The sequence below is a fragment of the Apis dorsata genome, unplaced genomic scaffold, assembly GCF_000469605.1.
Source record: "Apis dorsata unplaced genomic scaffold, Apis dorsata 1.3 scaffold_280, whole genome shotgun sequence".
Taxonomy (NCBI): domain Eukaryota; kingdom Metazoa; phylum Arthropoda; class Insecta; order Hymenoptera; family Apidae; genus Apis; species Apis dorsata.
The window spans coordinates 96,354-112,094 of record NW_006263556.1 but is presented as its reverse complement, the minus strand read 5'-3'; the positions used below and the strand labels follow the sequence as shown (position 1 = coordinate 112,094).

Below are 15,741 nucleotides of genomic sequence, written 5' to 3'. Positions count from 1 at the left end.
TGAAATTTTTTATAGATTTACTATTTTATAAAATTACTACCAAAATCAAATATATGTATGATTTATTGATATTTTATAAAAAAAATTCTCTTATATAATATTATAAAAATCTATATATATATTTATAATATTTTAATGTAATATTTTCATTAGTTACAATAATATTATATTAATCGATATTTGTATTAACATAACCTCAATATTAGTATAAAACGTAATTGCGCACGTGATATATTTTACTTTCTTTTACATGTATACACTTAATTATTAATATTTGTATTATGATCTATATAAATTTATATCGTGATAAATAAATTATATTAAAAGTTTATTATAAAATTATTATACAATTTTGAATGATTAAGAAAAATAGATTTATAAAGTTATTAGATTTTGTTAATTTTTGGTTTATTGAAACGTACTAAAAAAAATGACTTCACCGTTTACTTGTATCACATGTCGCGTAGCATTTAAAGATTTGGAAATACAAAGACAACATTATAAATCAGATTGGCATAGATATAATTTAAAGAGAAAAGTAGCTGAATTACCTCCTGTATCTGCTGAAGAATTTCAAAAAAAAGTAATTGCGCAAAGAAATAAGGATGACAAAGAAAAAGGAGAAGAAACAATGAATTGTAAAATATGTAGAAAGAATTTCAACACTAGAAATCAATATGAAAATCATTTATTATCAAAGAAACACAAAGAAAAATATATAAAACAAAATATTCCTTCTGAAATTGTAAATGAAGATCTCAGTGATGATGGTCCTTCGGAAGATTCTATTATTAAGAAAAATATAAATGAAGAAGTTTCCAAGAAATATCTAAGAGAACATGTAGAAACAAATTCTGATATTGAATCTATAGATTCTGATGAATGGATTGAAGATATTGAAAATCCAGTCACAAATAATAATTGTTTGTTTTGCAGTCATCATAGCAGATCTTTAGTAAAGAATTTAAAACATATGACAATTGCACATTCATTTTTTATACCAGATCCTGAATATTGTATAGACATTAAAGGTTTACTTGAATATCTTGGAGAAAAAATTATTGTTGGCTATATGTGTATTTGGTGTAATAATTCTGGTAAGTTAATTTAAATTTTATTCATTATTATTATTAGAAAATTAAAAATAATTATTATATTAATATAATAAATTAACAGGAAGATGTTTTCAAAGTGCTGAGGCTGCTAGAGCACATATGATTGATAAAGGTCATTGTAAAATGTTGCATGAAGGAGATTCACTTGTAGAATATGCAAAATATTATGATTATTCATCTAGTTATCCTGATGCAGAATCTGGTGATCCAGATGCAGAAATTGAAATACCAGAATTAGATGATAGTGATTATCAGCTAATATTACCATCGGGAAATATTATTGGTCATAGATCTCTATTAAGATATTATAAACAAAATTTGAATCCAAATAGAGCAGTTGCAGTATCAAAAAGCACAAAATTACGTAAAGTATTATCACAATATAGAGCTTTAGGATGGACAGAAACAGAGAAAGAGGCTGTTGTAAAGAAAGCCAGAGATATAAAATATATGCAGAGAATACAGACAAAATATTCTACACAATTACAATTTAAAGCAAATAAATTGCAAAAACATTTTAGACCTCAAGTGAACTTTTAAGTCTTCTTATTATATGTATATTTAAATATTATTGCAAGACTGTTACTATTCCTTTTTAAATTATATAATTTTTATGGAAAATTTTGTTGCTTGTTATATTATATATTTATATATCTATCATCGAAATAAAGTTGTACTTATTTAATTACAATCTGCATTTAATATGTTTTATAGATATTTGAAAGGATATATTATAAAACATTAATCATTATAAACTGTAATATTTATTTAGCAGATTTATTTTTACAAAATAACTTGTGATATATTTTCGTAACATGTGACGTCAACAAAAATAATAATTCTCGTAATATTATTCTATACTCGTATGGACCCATCCAGTTATTCCTGTAACCATGAGCTAAATCACTATTTTCGAAAAATTGTTAGACACGGATCAAGAACTATTCCGTGTTCTGTTAGTCTTTATTGGTAGCTGTAAAAAAACGCGTACACAATCGAACACTTCCAACGTTGTTTATTGTGTACATATACAATATACTTTCAGTTTACCACCAGCGAACTATAGAAATGTACTAGAGAGTTAACAAATGTCAAATTACAACATTTGACACATTATTTCAGTTTCAGATTCTATCGTTGATATATTTCTTTGCCACATACGAAGAGATAATTATTTTGTTCGTACATCTTTTACTACGTAAATTAGAGCACTTTGTTTCGTTTTGAATTAGCAGAATGCAGAACAAAAGTCCAATGAAGAAAATATTAAATGGATTTTCATTCTTGCATTTGTCAACTCAATATATATATATATATATATATTTTATATAATATATAAGTATATTATTTATTTTTTTCTTAATAACAGCACACCATTCAGAACACAGACAAGGAGTAATAATCTATGCCTCAAATCGTTAGTATTTTCTAAGAGAGGCATACGATTCGCCTTGCAATTAGATGTAAGAACTTTATAAATGCGTCTTTGAGACAAACATACATTAGAGACATGTTATTGTCACACAACGATACACATAGTTTATACTACTGCTCTTTCGTAATATCTTTGTCTGCTTATTAAAGATTTTTCAAGATTAACATTGAATTTCGTTTCTCACTATATTTTTAATTCAATATCTTCACCATTAGCTTTAAAGCTTCGTGAGGAGGTGTTGGTCTGATTGATTCATCGAGATCCGTGTATAGAATCTCTGCCTCAACTTGGAAACCATGTTTCAAGCATACTTTTTGTGAAAACATTCCTGTAGCATCAGCTTTAAAAACCTGCGAACATGTAACAATTTGAATATCATATTTTAGTGCCATTATAACAAATTAAGCACACAACATTTACATACACTTGGTATGAAGTACACTGCGTGCAAATATACCTCTCGAGAAAGTAATGAGTGCATTGTAATCGAGTAATTTTACATCTTGGTAAACGAAAATCATCCCATGCATATTAATCGAAGAACATGCTGAAACAAAAATATAATGTGAACTTCTCACCAAACGACCACGCCAGATCGTGCTGTACAAGTACGAGCAGATACATAAAATTTTTTTTCATTTTTAATAAATTTACTAATAAATTTTTGATATTATTTTAAAATATTAGATTTAATAATTTATATATTTAACATTTATGTATAAAAAGCAATATTCATTAAATAAATTTTTGCAACTTATAATTGAAATTTGAAGGATTGCCGTAAAATTAGTGAAAGCTTTCAATAAGGAATAGTTACGGAGGGTTACGGAGGATTACAATATAGAGTTCTAAAAAGATTTTCCATCGAATTTGAATGCATGCTTTAACAACATTTATCATACAAAATTATGTATTATTTTTTTGAAAAAGTTATTACAATTGTACATGATTAGAATTACCTTGAAACCAGCATTTCTTGCAGTTTCTATACTATCTGCCATTAGTATGTTCGCCAAACCTTTTCCACGAAAGTTCTCATCTATACTAAGTATTCGACATTCGAATAATTCATCTACATTGTACTTAGAAAAAAGATCAATTTTCTCGTTAACTTTGTAGAGGAGCCCGAAGATTATTTTGAATTTTTTATCATTTAATTCTGCGAGACGACGTTCAGCTTCCTCTCGTTCTCCCTTCTTCAAGATACCATTCAAAGCCATACCAGCTATCTGATAGGACAGTACTTATGATCGACAATGAACTAAACGTTCATAAGTCTATATATATCATAGAAAAACATTGCTTGATCGATAAAACATTTATAACGTATAAAATAAATCCAATTGATCGAAAGTACATAATTGTTTCTTTATTGTAAAAGAAAAAGATATACAAAATTCGTTTTCTTTAATTCAGCTTACCATTCCATTTTGATTCACCAGCATCCTTGAGTATCCCTGCTTTAAAGTAAGCAAGCAATGTCTTTCCAATTCGAATTGGCTTTCTCCTTTCTCACATAGCCCTACTGCATGATTTAAAGGTTCGTCAGAAAAGAAATTCCACTTTAAATGATGGATCGCATCATCAAAGCGATTTTCTGGAACATCCACGACCGTTAAATGATCAGACGACATCTTTGGGGTGGCGAATTTTCCGCGCACTGAAAGGATTTTCCACACGCGCACTATCTTTAGTAAGGAGAGTTGACTCATATGGGAAAAGGTTCATATATTGATTGACCTAGTTCAAGAAATTTACTATCTATAATGATTATCTATAATGACATTTTAGTATTTATAATGACATTCTTTTTAATTATTTCAGGAAAATCGCGCTAATAATATCGCAAATTATTTTTAAGATATCTATAGTTACAAATATAAAAAATAAGAAATTAATGAAATTTATTTGATTAATTGGATGAAAATTATTTGATTTTTATTTCCCGTTATTAATAAAATATATTAAAAATTTGATGAATTTTTTATGAAATTCTGTAAAATGAATAGATATTTTCTAATTATAGGGGAGGTAGATGATAGATAAAGAATTTAAACGGAAATAAATATATATATATGTACATATTTATTTTTCATAAATTTTTACTAAATAAATTGGTTTTATAATTTCTTGTAACATTACTATCGTCATAAATGTTTGTATTAAATTATAATCTTATTAATATAACATGTAATATAACAATATAAACATGTTGAATGCATTAAATACAATTTCAACAATTATCAAATTAGTGGCACATAGTTGATAAAAAGTATTATTAACATTTTTTATGATATGGTGAAATTTCAATATAACATATTATATCATATTTATATCATAATATATCATATTGTATCATACTGTATAAAAAATGTTAGTAATCCATAAAATCATCTACTTCTTATCATCTATTTATGCAGAAGTTTCAAATTTTAATAATAATTTTTTATATAATACAACTGAAATATAAAATTAATATTGTTTTAAGATTTTTGTGAAAATACTAAATATATTCTCATTTCACTGGATTCATTCATTAACACATTCATTCAAAATTAAAACAATTTTTTAATACTATAGATTGTGAAAATAAATTGTGTACAATGTTTAAAATAAAATATCATCATCTCCTTCATCAAGCATATTTGCAGCTTCTACATCTTTACCGGAAGCTATCATCTCTGCTCTAGCTGCCTCAAGCTGTAAAATAAATTAAATATATGAAAAATTTGACTAAAAGATAAAAAACATAAAAAATTATTTTTAGAATATAAAATTTACCTTAGCTTTTGCTTGTTTCTTCTTATCTTGAATTTTCTTCAATCGATAGAATTCTTCTCTTTCTAATTCATCCAACTCAGAAATTATATAAGCAAGTGTTTTCTCAATTCTTGGAATGATAACATGTTCAATAGCATTTACACGACGATTTGTAATTTTAATAACTTCATCCAAAGTTACAAAACTTGTTTGTAAAGATGCTAATTCCACTAATAATTTGATTGCTCTTTGATAATTTTTTTTCAATTTTGCCAATTGTTGTCCACCTCTTGCCAAACCTGCTAATTCATATGTATCTGTGCCATCTTGATAAGATTCAAATACTGGAAGATTAACACCAGCAACATTATCTTTTTTAGATCTGATTTTAATCTGTGCTTTTGTCACATTCTGAAGAACTACTTGATTAAAGTCTCCAGTTGCAAATTTAGCTTCAGCCAATGAGAAAGCTGCTTCCTTCATCACTTCTCCCATAAGAGTTTTTGTCTAAATAAAAAAAATTGTTATAGAAAAAAAGAAATTATTTATATAAATACAAATATATTTTTGTATATTATATTATACAAAATTATGTTATATACTATATACTATATACAATTGTTACTATACCTCAATAATTTTACCCAAAATTAATCTAAAACGCATTTGCAATGCATCTGCTTTCTTTTTTAATAAACCATGACCCTTTTGTGCCCCATGCAAACGGGATTTCATTAACATTTGTGCTCTGAAAAAAAAAAATCAAATTATAAATCTTGCATTATATATCATTAATTAATGTAATGGAAAAATTAAATGATGTGTAAATTTAATAATTTTGTATAACACAAATTATAATTAAAACTTATAATAAACTAATCATATATTCGTATATATTATTATAAACATATATTAAGAAATAATTTAAATGGTTTGAATACATTAAAAGTAGGGTTACACCCATCTAATGATAAAAATTACAGTCTTACAATCTATTAAGAATAAAACAGACTTAAATAAATTAAAAATAAAGTTCAATAAAAAATAAAATAAGTTTTTATAATTTAAGGAGTAACTTACCCCCGGGAAGGGAAAATTGCAAGTTTTTCTTTTCCAGACATAACTATGAGAACTATCAAGTAGACAGGAATGAAATTGATCAGCTGACTCGTAAGACCGGAAATGTCAGAAATATATATATATAGTATAAAAATGTATAGTCGCATAAAACTAGCGCGCAATTTTAAAAACAATAAATAATAAAAAATGTAATCAATATTTTTTAATACAATACACAGAGTATATAAAACAATTGAACAGAATGAAAATGTAGCAAGATTAACATCAATAAATAAATTTCGAAGTTAACATAATAAAAATTTATAAAATTAAATTAACGTTTACGTAAATAAAGAATGAAAATAATAAAAACCAAAATTCTTCAATGGCTCAAAAATGCAAAATTTTATTTGAAGAAATGAAAAATTGTTTCATATAACGATTAATAAAAGAAAAACGTTATTTTTTCATTAGCGACAATGAATTAAATAACATATTCAGGATAAACGTGAATGCTGTCAATCCGCATAGCACACGTAGAAGTTGCTAAGAATCTGGAATAATTAAAAAAGCCTTCAAAGATATCCTTATAAGAATGAACATTAATCTTTTTTAGAAATAGGTTTGTATATTTTTACATACTAACGAAAAATTAATCCTAAATGATTAATTCTTATTACAGGTTGATCCATATATTTCTTTCGGTAAATTATTATTAATATGGAAAAAATGATTTACGTATCTGATATCTCGAAAGATTTTATCCTAAATAAAGCAGTTCGTGATGCTACAAATATCTTACTAAAACCATACATGCCAATAGTATTAACAGAATCTTGCTCAACTCCAAATAATTGCGATAATCATGAAGCAATTAATAATATTAAAGTCAAATGGATATCACATACACAAGATTTTTTATTAAAAATGACAACAATTGCCTGGGACTTTCTAAATATTTTGAATATGTTTCAAAATAATCTAGAAAACCATACTATAGAAGATATTTCAAATAATAGTATTTAAATAATAGGAACAATATATTTTTATAGTGCAGCTTCTATCAGCTGATGTGAATTGACAGCTTAGATAACAAGGAAAAAATAAGTATCTTACATTAATGTAATTGATATAAGTATTTTTAATAAAAAATATATAAGACAATTTTGTATTTTATAACAAAGAGAATTGTCCAACTTTTAATACTTGTCTTACATTCATATTTATTCTAGCATCAGAAATATAAATTTTTGCTTTTTTCCAATCATTTTGATTTAATCTATTGCATTGATTATCATTTAGTTCTTCATTATCCCATGGTTTATCAATGGTTAATAATATTTTTGGTATACCATGATATCTCAAACGGGACATTCCAGACATTATTATTATATCTCCACTCCGTAAAAATATAGCATTAGTTATATCCTCTTGCATAAGTCCTCCAATTAAAAATATTGCAGTTTGACCAAAACTTATAGAAAATAAGGGAGCTTCAACATTAGGTTCAGAATGGTCAGTATGACCTGCTAAAGTTGAATTCATTCTATAATAATTAATGATAGCTGCTTCAGCTTTAAAATCTTTAAAACCTAATGTTTGTGCTAAAAATGATGTTAATAATGATAATTCTATAGGTATTTTTGTCTTGCATGTTTCAGAATATAATTTTGTATCCCAGTTATGATGATATCCAAATGTTGCCCATCTTAATTTTGATATTAATTTGGTATTAATTTCACCTTTATCAAAGTGCCTACAATGAATATAATGAATATATATTACAAATATTAATAATAAATATATAAATATATATTACAAATGTAATTTTTTTATAACATTGCATCTTACTTAAAACATATATCCCACCAATTTTCATTATCATTTAAAACATCATGAGCATGTAAATTTAATTTATGTGGTTTTTTCGAATATTCTTTTAAACATTTTATAATCCAATATTGTTGTCCATATGTAGTAAATGGATTTTTTATAAAAATAAGTCCTGGAATATCTAAAAATTCAAAAACTTTCCAATCTTTAATTGATTTTAATCCCAATTCATGTTCACATTTTATATCAAGCAATTTTTCTCTAAAACTAATAACCTAAAAAATATAAACATTTATATATATGAAATAGACGATTTTTTAAATTTATTATATACTTTATTATAATCAGGATTATTCAAGTCGATCACATTTTTTAAATTAGGACGAGGATTTCGACTTTTATAATATTTAAAATTATCTTTAAACATTACTTGAAACCATGGGCATCGCCATGTTTGTTAATTCACATATATGTCAATAGATATCGTTAGTGTAGATCATCAGTTAAATCTATGCAATTTAAAAGTAGATTTTAACGCGTTTTCATATGAGATACAATAAAAATTTTAGATAATATTTCAATAAGAATTTTCACTTGGTTCATAATAGTGACAATCAAAAGTATCAATTTTCTGATTTTTAATCATTTAACTTTGTAACTTTATCTTGATAACTCTTAAAAATAATGTTCTTACAACATGCAGCATCTTGTCTAACCTACAAGTAAGTATTCAAAGATATATCTATGATGCGGCATATGACTAAATATCGTATAGGAAATATATCAATCGTATAGGAATAATCAATGAGTGAACATACAGACAGCGCATTTTGCATTACGATTCGTTTAGCATAACATCATCATTATAGTGTGAACATTAATAGATACATATCGAAAAAGTCAGAGTTTCAAGCAATTTTTTCTTGCCGTGCCCAACCTCATTCCTTTATCTGTGTACGCATACAGTAATGGACTGTGACTAATTTTAGAGCGTAATTTTCGCATAATAACACTGCCGGGAAATCTATGATTTCATAGAGGTAAAGAGAGGCACGCCAGCCGACTTCAAGGCTTTTCGAAAGCTTCGTGCAAATTAATAGTGCGCGCTGCGTTAATAATCATCCATTACCATCGCTCTTATTCTTCATAAATTCCACCCACCCACCTAGCCCAGTTGCGAATGATTATTCACCTGTATCTCAAAGAATACGAACGAACCTTGTTCCAGTTACTAAACTGGATCTTGAGTTCAATCACTTCAATGTATATCACATATTTATTTATCAATCAAATAATTTAAAATCGCTATTTTTATATCGTAAACGAAAATCACATAATTATATTTAATATATAATATATCATTTGAAATAATAAAAAAGCATTTAAAGAAGAAAGCAATCAATATTTATTATAATAAAAACGATGATGAAAATATTAAAAAAAGTGGATAAAAAAATTAATATATTTAAGTACATGATAGAATCTCAACACGCGGACTTGAATATACCGGTACATTAAAGCAGCGCGTATTCTCTGACAGTTTCATGTCAACAAATGTCGTACCCGCAAGTCGCGCCCAGCCGTAAGCCAGGCCTGCATCAAGCGATCGCAACGTATTTGCGAGATCAACCAATCACATGTGTTAGTCACGCCACTAGTGGCCAATCGCGTACATTCCCTATGACGACAGTTGCTAAATATAACTCGTATATATCTAGGCCGATCGCAACCGCGAATTATCCACAGTCGTGCGCCGGCAGCCGACGGAGAAGGACGGTGTGGGGCGTACCGGGACGTTGTGTTGTCGTTTGCATAGAAAAGGTAGGACCCGTACACGCACCTAAAACAACCGTCTTCTCTGCATGTAATAAAATTCTTTGTAGATTGAGTACATGGCTATTCTTAATAACATAAATGTATAATGTAGTTCGGAAAATGCAATAAGATGTATTGAAGCTACGGGAGAAATTTTAATAGGCTTTTTAAATTGTCAAGTATTTTAAAATTAGAAGTACAATTTACATTACAAATTTAGCAATGTTTATTTAGTGAAGTAACTTTATTTATTTTTTTCTTTGAAGATATATTTTAAATAATTGAATATTTGTCAAAATTCGAAAGAGCTTAAAAGATTATCCATTAATTCTTTTATATTATTTGAAATTTAAAATAATATTATAAAATAGTTGATAAAATTATTAGCTGTAATATTTATCGAAGAATACCGCGAAAATCGAGTTCGCAAGCAGTCAAGGTCGTGTAACTACTGAGTTGAGTTTTATTACGAACATGTTGCATTATTACGACAAGAATCGAGAGAAGAATATGTTAAACGCTACGAAACTACATTATCTTTTTTTAAGAATATTTTTCTATCTGAATTCTTATTATATCTTCTTTATTATATATATATTTGCGAACGAAATTCTAAATATTATTGATCAAAATCGCAAGAATGATTGTTTTTCATAATTTTTCAAATTTGATTCAAATAATTGTCACAATTTGTTTTTATGAATATGAAGTTAGCTGTATAGTCGAATATCGTTCATCGCATTCAAACGATACGAATCGAAAGTGATGCAGCAAAGATCATTCGGACAATATCATTCGCGATTATGTGGAGGCAATAAAATGAAAAGTGTATCGTTCTTGCGATTTGCCATAATATAATGGATTCGTTTCGAGAATTTCTTGATTGGCATAGACTCATGACACCTGAGGATGCACCCGTAATACTGCATGATTAGTGTCACGGAGAACATCTGGTGTAGTGGGGAATCTTAAATATAGCAAAACAGAACATTGGCAACATTGTCACGAATCTAGTAAAGACTATATAGTATCCTCACACGGTACCAATGCTCCTGATTGCACAATATTTTACTTCGAACTAACATTCAAAGTATATAAGTATATAAGTATATAAGTATCTTTTTTTATGATATTTTTTAGTTTTTTAATCTTTTTTTACGATATTTTATACTATATATTTATAGTTTTTTATAGATGTATATATTTTATGTATGCATTTATAATATAAAATATAATATAGGTAAGAAAGAATTTTCGAGATTTTACTATCATTCGAATATCTTTTTCGCGCGTATGCGAATGAAAGTATAATGTTTATATTGGCATGTAAAGTGGAGTTAAGTAGGATCACAAATAACTGTAATCATAAAAACTCATATTACGATGGCTTAAATGGGAAGTTGCGTTTATTATGAACAACTTAGTGTTTACTGGAAATGTATGCTCGCAAAAGAACATATTTACTCATGGAAAAACAAACTTTATGAATGTCTTAATAATCTTTTATTTAAAACATTTTTTTTTATTCAATCAATATTTTAGAACGCTGGCAAAAATATCTTCTTATTAGACATATTATTTTATCGAGTTTGAATTTTGAAAACAAATTGAATATTGAAAATAAATTTATGATATGATCTATTGATTCCAATGGTTCATACCCTGATGAATATGAATCAATTTGAAAAATACATTTTTATTTTTATTTTCTAATTGCATTGTATATTTCAATAAATGATTTCTTATGGTATCATTGAAAAATAAAATTATTTACTTATTTACTTACAAATAATTTCTTTATTACATTTTATATAAAAATTTTAGCAAATATCAAAAGAATTGTATGACAAATTTACAGACGAATATAAATGCACTCTTATATAAACAAATTGTTACATAATATTCATGCGGCAAACAAGAAACGTTTGTATAAGAAATTTTTGTTGTTAGAAGAATAGATTTAATTAATATACAGAATATATTTAATTAAATTATAATAATAATAATAAATCGGAAATAATAATTAATTAAATTTAAATATAATTAAAAGAATAATGAATATTTAATAAAATGAAAATTTTAAGCAATTTTTATAATTAATTCGAACTGAATTCCATATGGAAATTTGCATTCACCAAGTCACGAATCTTAAATGTTTACTTTCATTTGTAAACTTCCTCTGTGGTTGATAACCATTATACAACAATAATCTTATCTTTGCATTCACTATGCAAACGAGCCAATCTTCCCAAGGTGCAATCTGCTAGTCGTGATAATTAGTCACAAGGTTGGATAGTCATAATAACTGCGTAACATTTACCGTATATTTTTCGTTTATAGTTCCCCAAATTTTTATACAATACTTTTCAATAAAAATATAAGTGTAAATATTTGAACTTTTATTAATTTTAAAATTTTCACATTCTTAACGTGCATTAATAACATATGTTGATGAAAATTCAGAATTCTTATTTGTTAATTATTGTTATTTTTATCAAGCATGTACATTTCCTAATTATTTTCTTCTTTATAATAGCGAAAGAATTTTATGAATATTTATCAGACTATTTTTTTTTTTATATTTTAATAGAAATTTAGTCATTGAATGATTTGTTATTTTGAGAATCATTAATATAATAAATATAATAATATAATATAATAAATATAAATTTAAGAAAATTTCCTGTCTTGAATGATATTTAACTTAAAATCAAACAATGTTTTCGAAATCTTGAATATAATAGAGTAGATTTATTTATTCTAAAAGACGAATTTTTAGAGATACATAATTAAATATAATTATAACATGTTTGAGTAATTATTGTTGGTAGATCAATGGGGATTTCTCATTCTTTTATGACCGTGACCTTACTGACATTTGATTTCTTAGATTGTCATCGGCATCGAAACTCGCCCATACAGGATCTGCACGTGTGTCAGATAGCGTGCGCATTTCCATAACGTCGAAGGCCGTCAAATATTGCAACTAGACGAATACCTTCAGCCATCTGTTTATCTTCCTTTCATCATTTCTTTCTCTATATAATCTTACCGGTTTCAAACTTAATTCAATTATGCACACGCATTCGCCATTTACATTGATTTTTTCTTATCTCTTTGATTATTGCGTAGAGTTATTTTTATTAAAATTATTAATTAAATTTTTTATATTCTAGATTAGTATAGGATTTAGAATTGTTAACGTATTAGTTTTCATAGTTTTTGAGAATTGTTTATGTTATTAACATTTTTATATCTTTTTTCGACTCGTAATTTTATCATTACGAGAAAAGGAAAGATAAAAAAAGGATACATACATATATTAAAACGAATTATTCCAAAATCAGCATGGAAATTAGTGTATAATAGAACGCAACTTAATTGAATTTAGCGCGGTCAAGGGAATACGCGGACTCGGATAAAAGTTCTCGTAAACGGTTGATTTATTGTCGAGTGATGTGCGCGCATGCGTGTTCACGCCTAGAGGCCGCGAATTCGCGAGCCATCTTTTTACACACAGCTGATTACAAAGTCGAGAGATGATATAACTGGATTTACAAGTTGTCACAGTGAAAGAGCGAGAGATTGGACGAGGGAAAAAAGGGGATCGGCGGGGGAGGCCATTATTGTTCAAGGGCGTCAATATGCCGATTAAATTTAAAATGCTAATACGTATCGTAAAGAAATGGCGAGGGAAAGGATTTACGCGCGACTCGCACGATTTTCTTCGCGAGATCGAAACTCTCGATAATGTTCTCGCTTAAGATATAACAGATCGACCAAATTGACTAATTTTATCAAGATGAATCGTTTCGTTTGTGAAAAATTTCAATATACAAGTAAGGAAATATCTTTTTGAATATATAAATATTTTTTTATAAAAAAAAAATATCTTAAATATTGATGTAAAAGAAAGATAGTGCGATTGCAAGATTGATTAAACAAGTATTCCTAGATACTTAAAGCATTCTAAATTATTCCATATTCTTTCTCGGATCAATGAGTACATTGTTCGATTTGTTTCATTTGTGGGTGAGATATAGGTATCGATCTGTTTTACTCTTATCGCTAGATATTTCTCACGATAAAAGGGCTTTACGTTTTTATTACAATCATAAAAAATTATCTACATACTTGCAACTATGATTCACCATGAAATTTATAATAGAAGTTGTTATATCTTTCGATCTATATTTCGAATTCTTTAAATACTTTTTGTTCACAACTTTTTTCTATACTATATATAGTATATAGAAAAATTGCAGATTTTTCAAATATGGAAATATAGTGACTATTTTTATCTTATATTTTTCATAATATAAATAATTGTTTTCGAAGGTTATTTTATAATTTGTGCAGAAATTTGCATAGTACCGTGCAATCTTTCGCATAACGAATTGACGATACAATAGATAAGGCAACGAGGAAGGGAAAAAAGGTAGGAGTATATTAGTTTAATGTATCTTATCGGGGTCTATTGTCGATAATGTATTGTAATTATGATATTGTGTATTACATAAGTACATGAGGAAAAAACGCGGCGTTTTGTTCTTTTAACGTTGGCATTTTATAATGGCTAATAGTGAAGAATTTAAACAAACGAAGTAAAAAGTTAAAATAAATTTTTATCATGGAAAACATTTTTTATCTCAATGCAATGCTAGAATTTCGAATTGAGTATAAAAATGATCTTTAATAAAAGGATATTGTGAAATTTGTATGTAAATGAATTAATTTATTCCATGCAATTAATTATACTTAGATGCATAATTTTTTTGTTGTTGCAACAATTTTCTATTTTTATCCAATTATTTCATAGTGCGTTCAAAAGTATATAATTATAATTCCTTTGCATCACTTTTTCGCGTTAATTATAAAAAGTAATTCAGATAATACTCGAGTATCTCACTTTTCACATCTTTTTACACACAAGTTTTTTCTTTTATTATTAATTTTGAAATTCTGGATTCAATTATATTTAATGCAATTACATATTAATTTGGTAATAAATCAAGTATTAAGTTACGTAAGAGTTTTGCTTAAATTAATATTTTATTACTTACAATACTTTATTCGTATTTTATGTCGTTACATTATTTGCTTTGATGTGTATATATCATTATATAATTACATCTCAATTTTATGGGATTTTCGATCATTTTATATCTACGTACAAATTTATCAATATTTGATAACTTTATATGCACAATAAAACTTTATCAACTTTTTAATCCATATTACGTTTTTATTATTTTTTTTATCAACCTCTAAGCAAGATACAACGTTAGAATGAAGTAACATTTCATCAAAGCTTCGTGTCAAAAACTATCGTGAAAATATTCAACAATTCTTTGCACTTTCTTTCGGGATGAAATTTTAAATCGCGAATCGGTTCTTTTAATGGCACATATTTTACCGTGTTCCAACGGCATAAGGGCAACGATGTACAATATTCTGCTCGTAATTCATCGTGAACAAACGGCAACAAATCTGTGTCACTAGAGATCAAAGCGAGAAGTCGAAGTGTGCATCGTGAACGCTTCTTTAAATTGTCGGAATGTTGTCGACGTACGAGTATCCGAAACGGTTGTAAATATATATATATATATATAATGTATGACAATAATTTCATACGAAATTACCGTTTGTTGGCATCATCATATCGAAAACTGTAGAAATAATTTAGAATCGGTAGAATTAGTGACAATAACCGTAAAATCTTCG

At 26.8% G+C, this 15,741-nt stretch overlaps 5 protein-coding genes and 1 long non-coding RNA gene across 9 annotated transcripts in view; 3 read left to right on the top strand and 3 right to left on the bottom strand.

Moving 5' to 3' along the window:
* The first annotated feature begins 203 nt into the window (after nt 1-203).
* Nucleotides 204-1,800, top strand: LOC102675871 (zinc finger protein 622-like). Its single transcript, XM_006616856.1, has 2 exons — nt 204-1,097; nt 1,177-1,800. The coding sequence occupies exons 1-2, from the start codon at nt 431-433 to the stop codon at nt 1,653-1,655; spliced, it is 1,146 nt and encodes a 381-aa protein (XP_006616919.1). The 5' UTR covers nt 204-430; the 3' UTR covers nt 1,656-1,800.
* Nucleotides 1,801-1,860: 60 nt separating this feature from the next.
* LOC102676003 (dopamine N-acetyltransferase) lies at nt 1,861-4,293 on the bottom strand. The gene is given in 4 exon segments (XM_006616857.2): nt 1,861-2,900; nt 3,510-3,779; nt 3,972-4,194; nt 4,196-4,293. Coding segments are annotated over 4 exon segments (735 nt in total). The 5' UTR covers nt 4,279-4,293; the 3' UTR covers nt 1,861-2,741.
* A 323-nt stretch (nt 4,294-4,616) lies between these two features.
* Nucleotides 4,617-6,552, bottom strand: LOC102676189 (V-type proton ATPase subunit D). Its single transcript, XM_006616858.2, has 4 exons — nt 6,391-6,552; nt 5,941-6,058; nt 5,332-5,817; nt 4,617-5,250 (listed from the first exon to the last, which is right to left on the bottom strand). Exons 1-4 carry the CDS (start codon nt 6,534-6,536, stop codon nt 5,158-5,160), a joined length of 843 nt encoding a protein of 280 aa, XP_006616921.1. The 5' UTR covers nt 6,537-6,552; the 3' UTR covers nt 4,617-5,157.
* A 34-nt stretch (nt 6,553-6,586) lies between these two features.
* Nucleotides 6,587-7,552, top strand: LOC116185788. The gene is made up of 2 exons (XR_004150696.1): nt 6,587-6,991; nt 7,052-7,552. It is a non-coding gene; the product is annotated as an uncharacterized LOC116185788 (long non-coding RNA).
* On the bottom strand, nt 7,491-9,580 carry LOC102676331 (nucleic acid dioxygenase ALKBH1). 3 transcript variants are annotated; one of them, XM_031511027.1, is made up of 4 exons: nt 9,421-9,580; nt 8,537-8,711; nt 8,221-8,477; nt 7,491-8,125 (listed from the first exon to the last, which is right to left on the bottom strand). In XM_031511027.1, the coding sequence occupies exons 2-4, from the start codon at nt 8,627-8,629 to the stop codon at nt 7,543-7,545; spliced, it is 933 nt and encodes a 310-aa protein (XP_031366887.1). In that variant the 5' UTR covers nt 8,630-8,711; nt 9,421-9,580; the 3' UTR covers nt 7,491-7,542. The 3 variants fall into 3 exon arrangements, with proteins under 3 accessions (XP_031366887.1, XP_031366888.1, XP_006616922.1); XM_031511028.1 differs by having other exon boundaries at nt 9,368-9,549; XM_006616859.2 differs by having other exon boundaries at nt 9,395-9,549.
* A 295-nt stretch (nt 9,581-9,875) lies between these two features.
* Nucleotides 9,876-15,741, top strand: part of LOC102676603 (activating transcription factor 3) — a 23,498-nt gene continuing 17,632 nt past the window's right edge. The window contains exon 1 of one of the 2 annotated variants that reach the window (XM_006616861.2): nt 9,876-10,023. The gene's annotated coding sequence lies outside the window, so the exon portion shown is untranslated. The remainder of the gene's footprint in view (nt 10,024-15,741) is intronic. The other variant, XM_006616860.2, reaches the window with a different exon arrangement.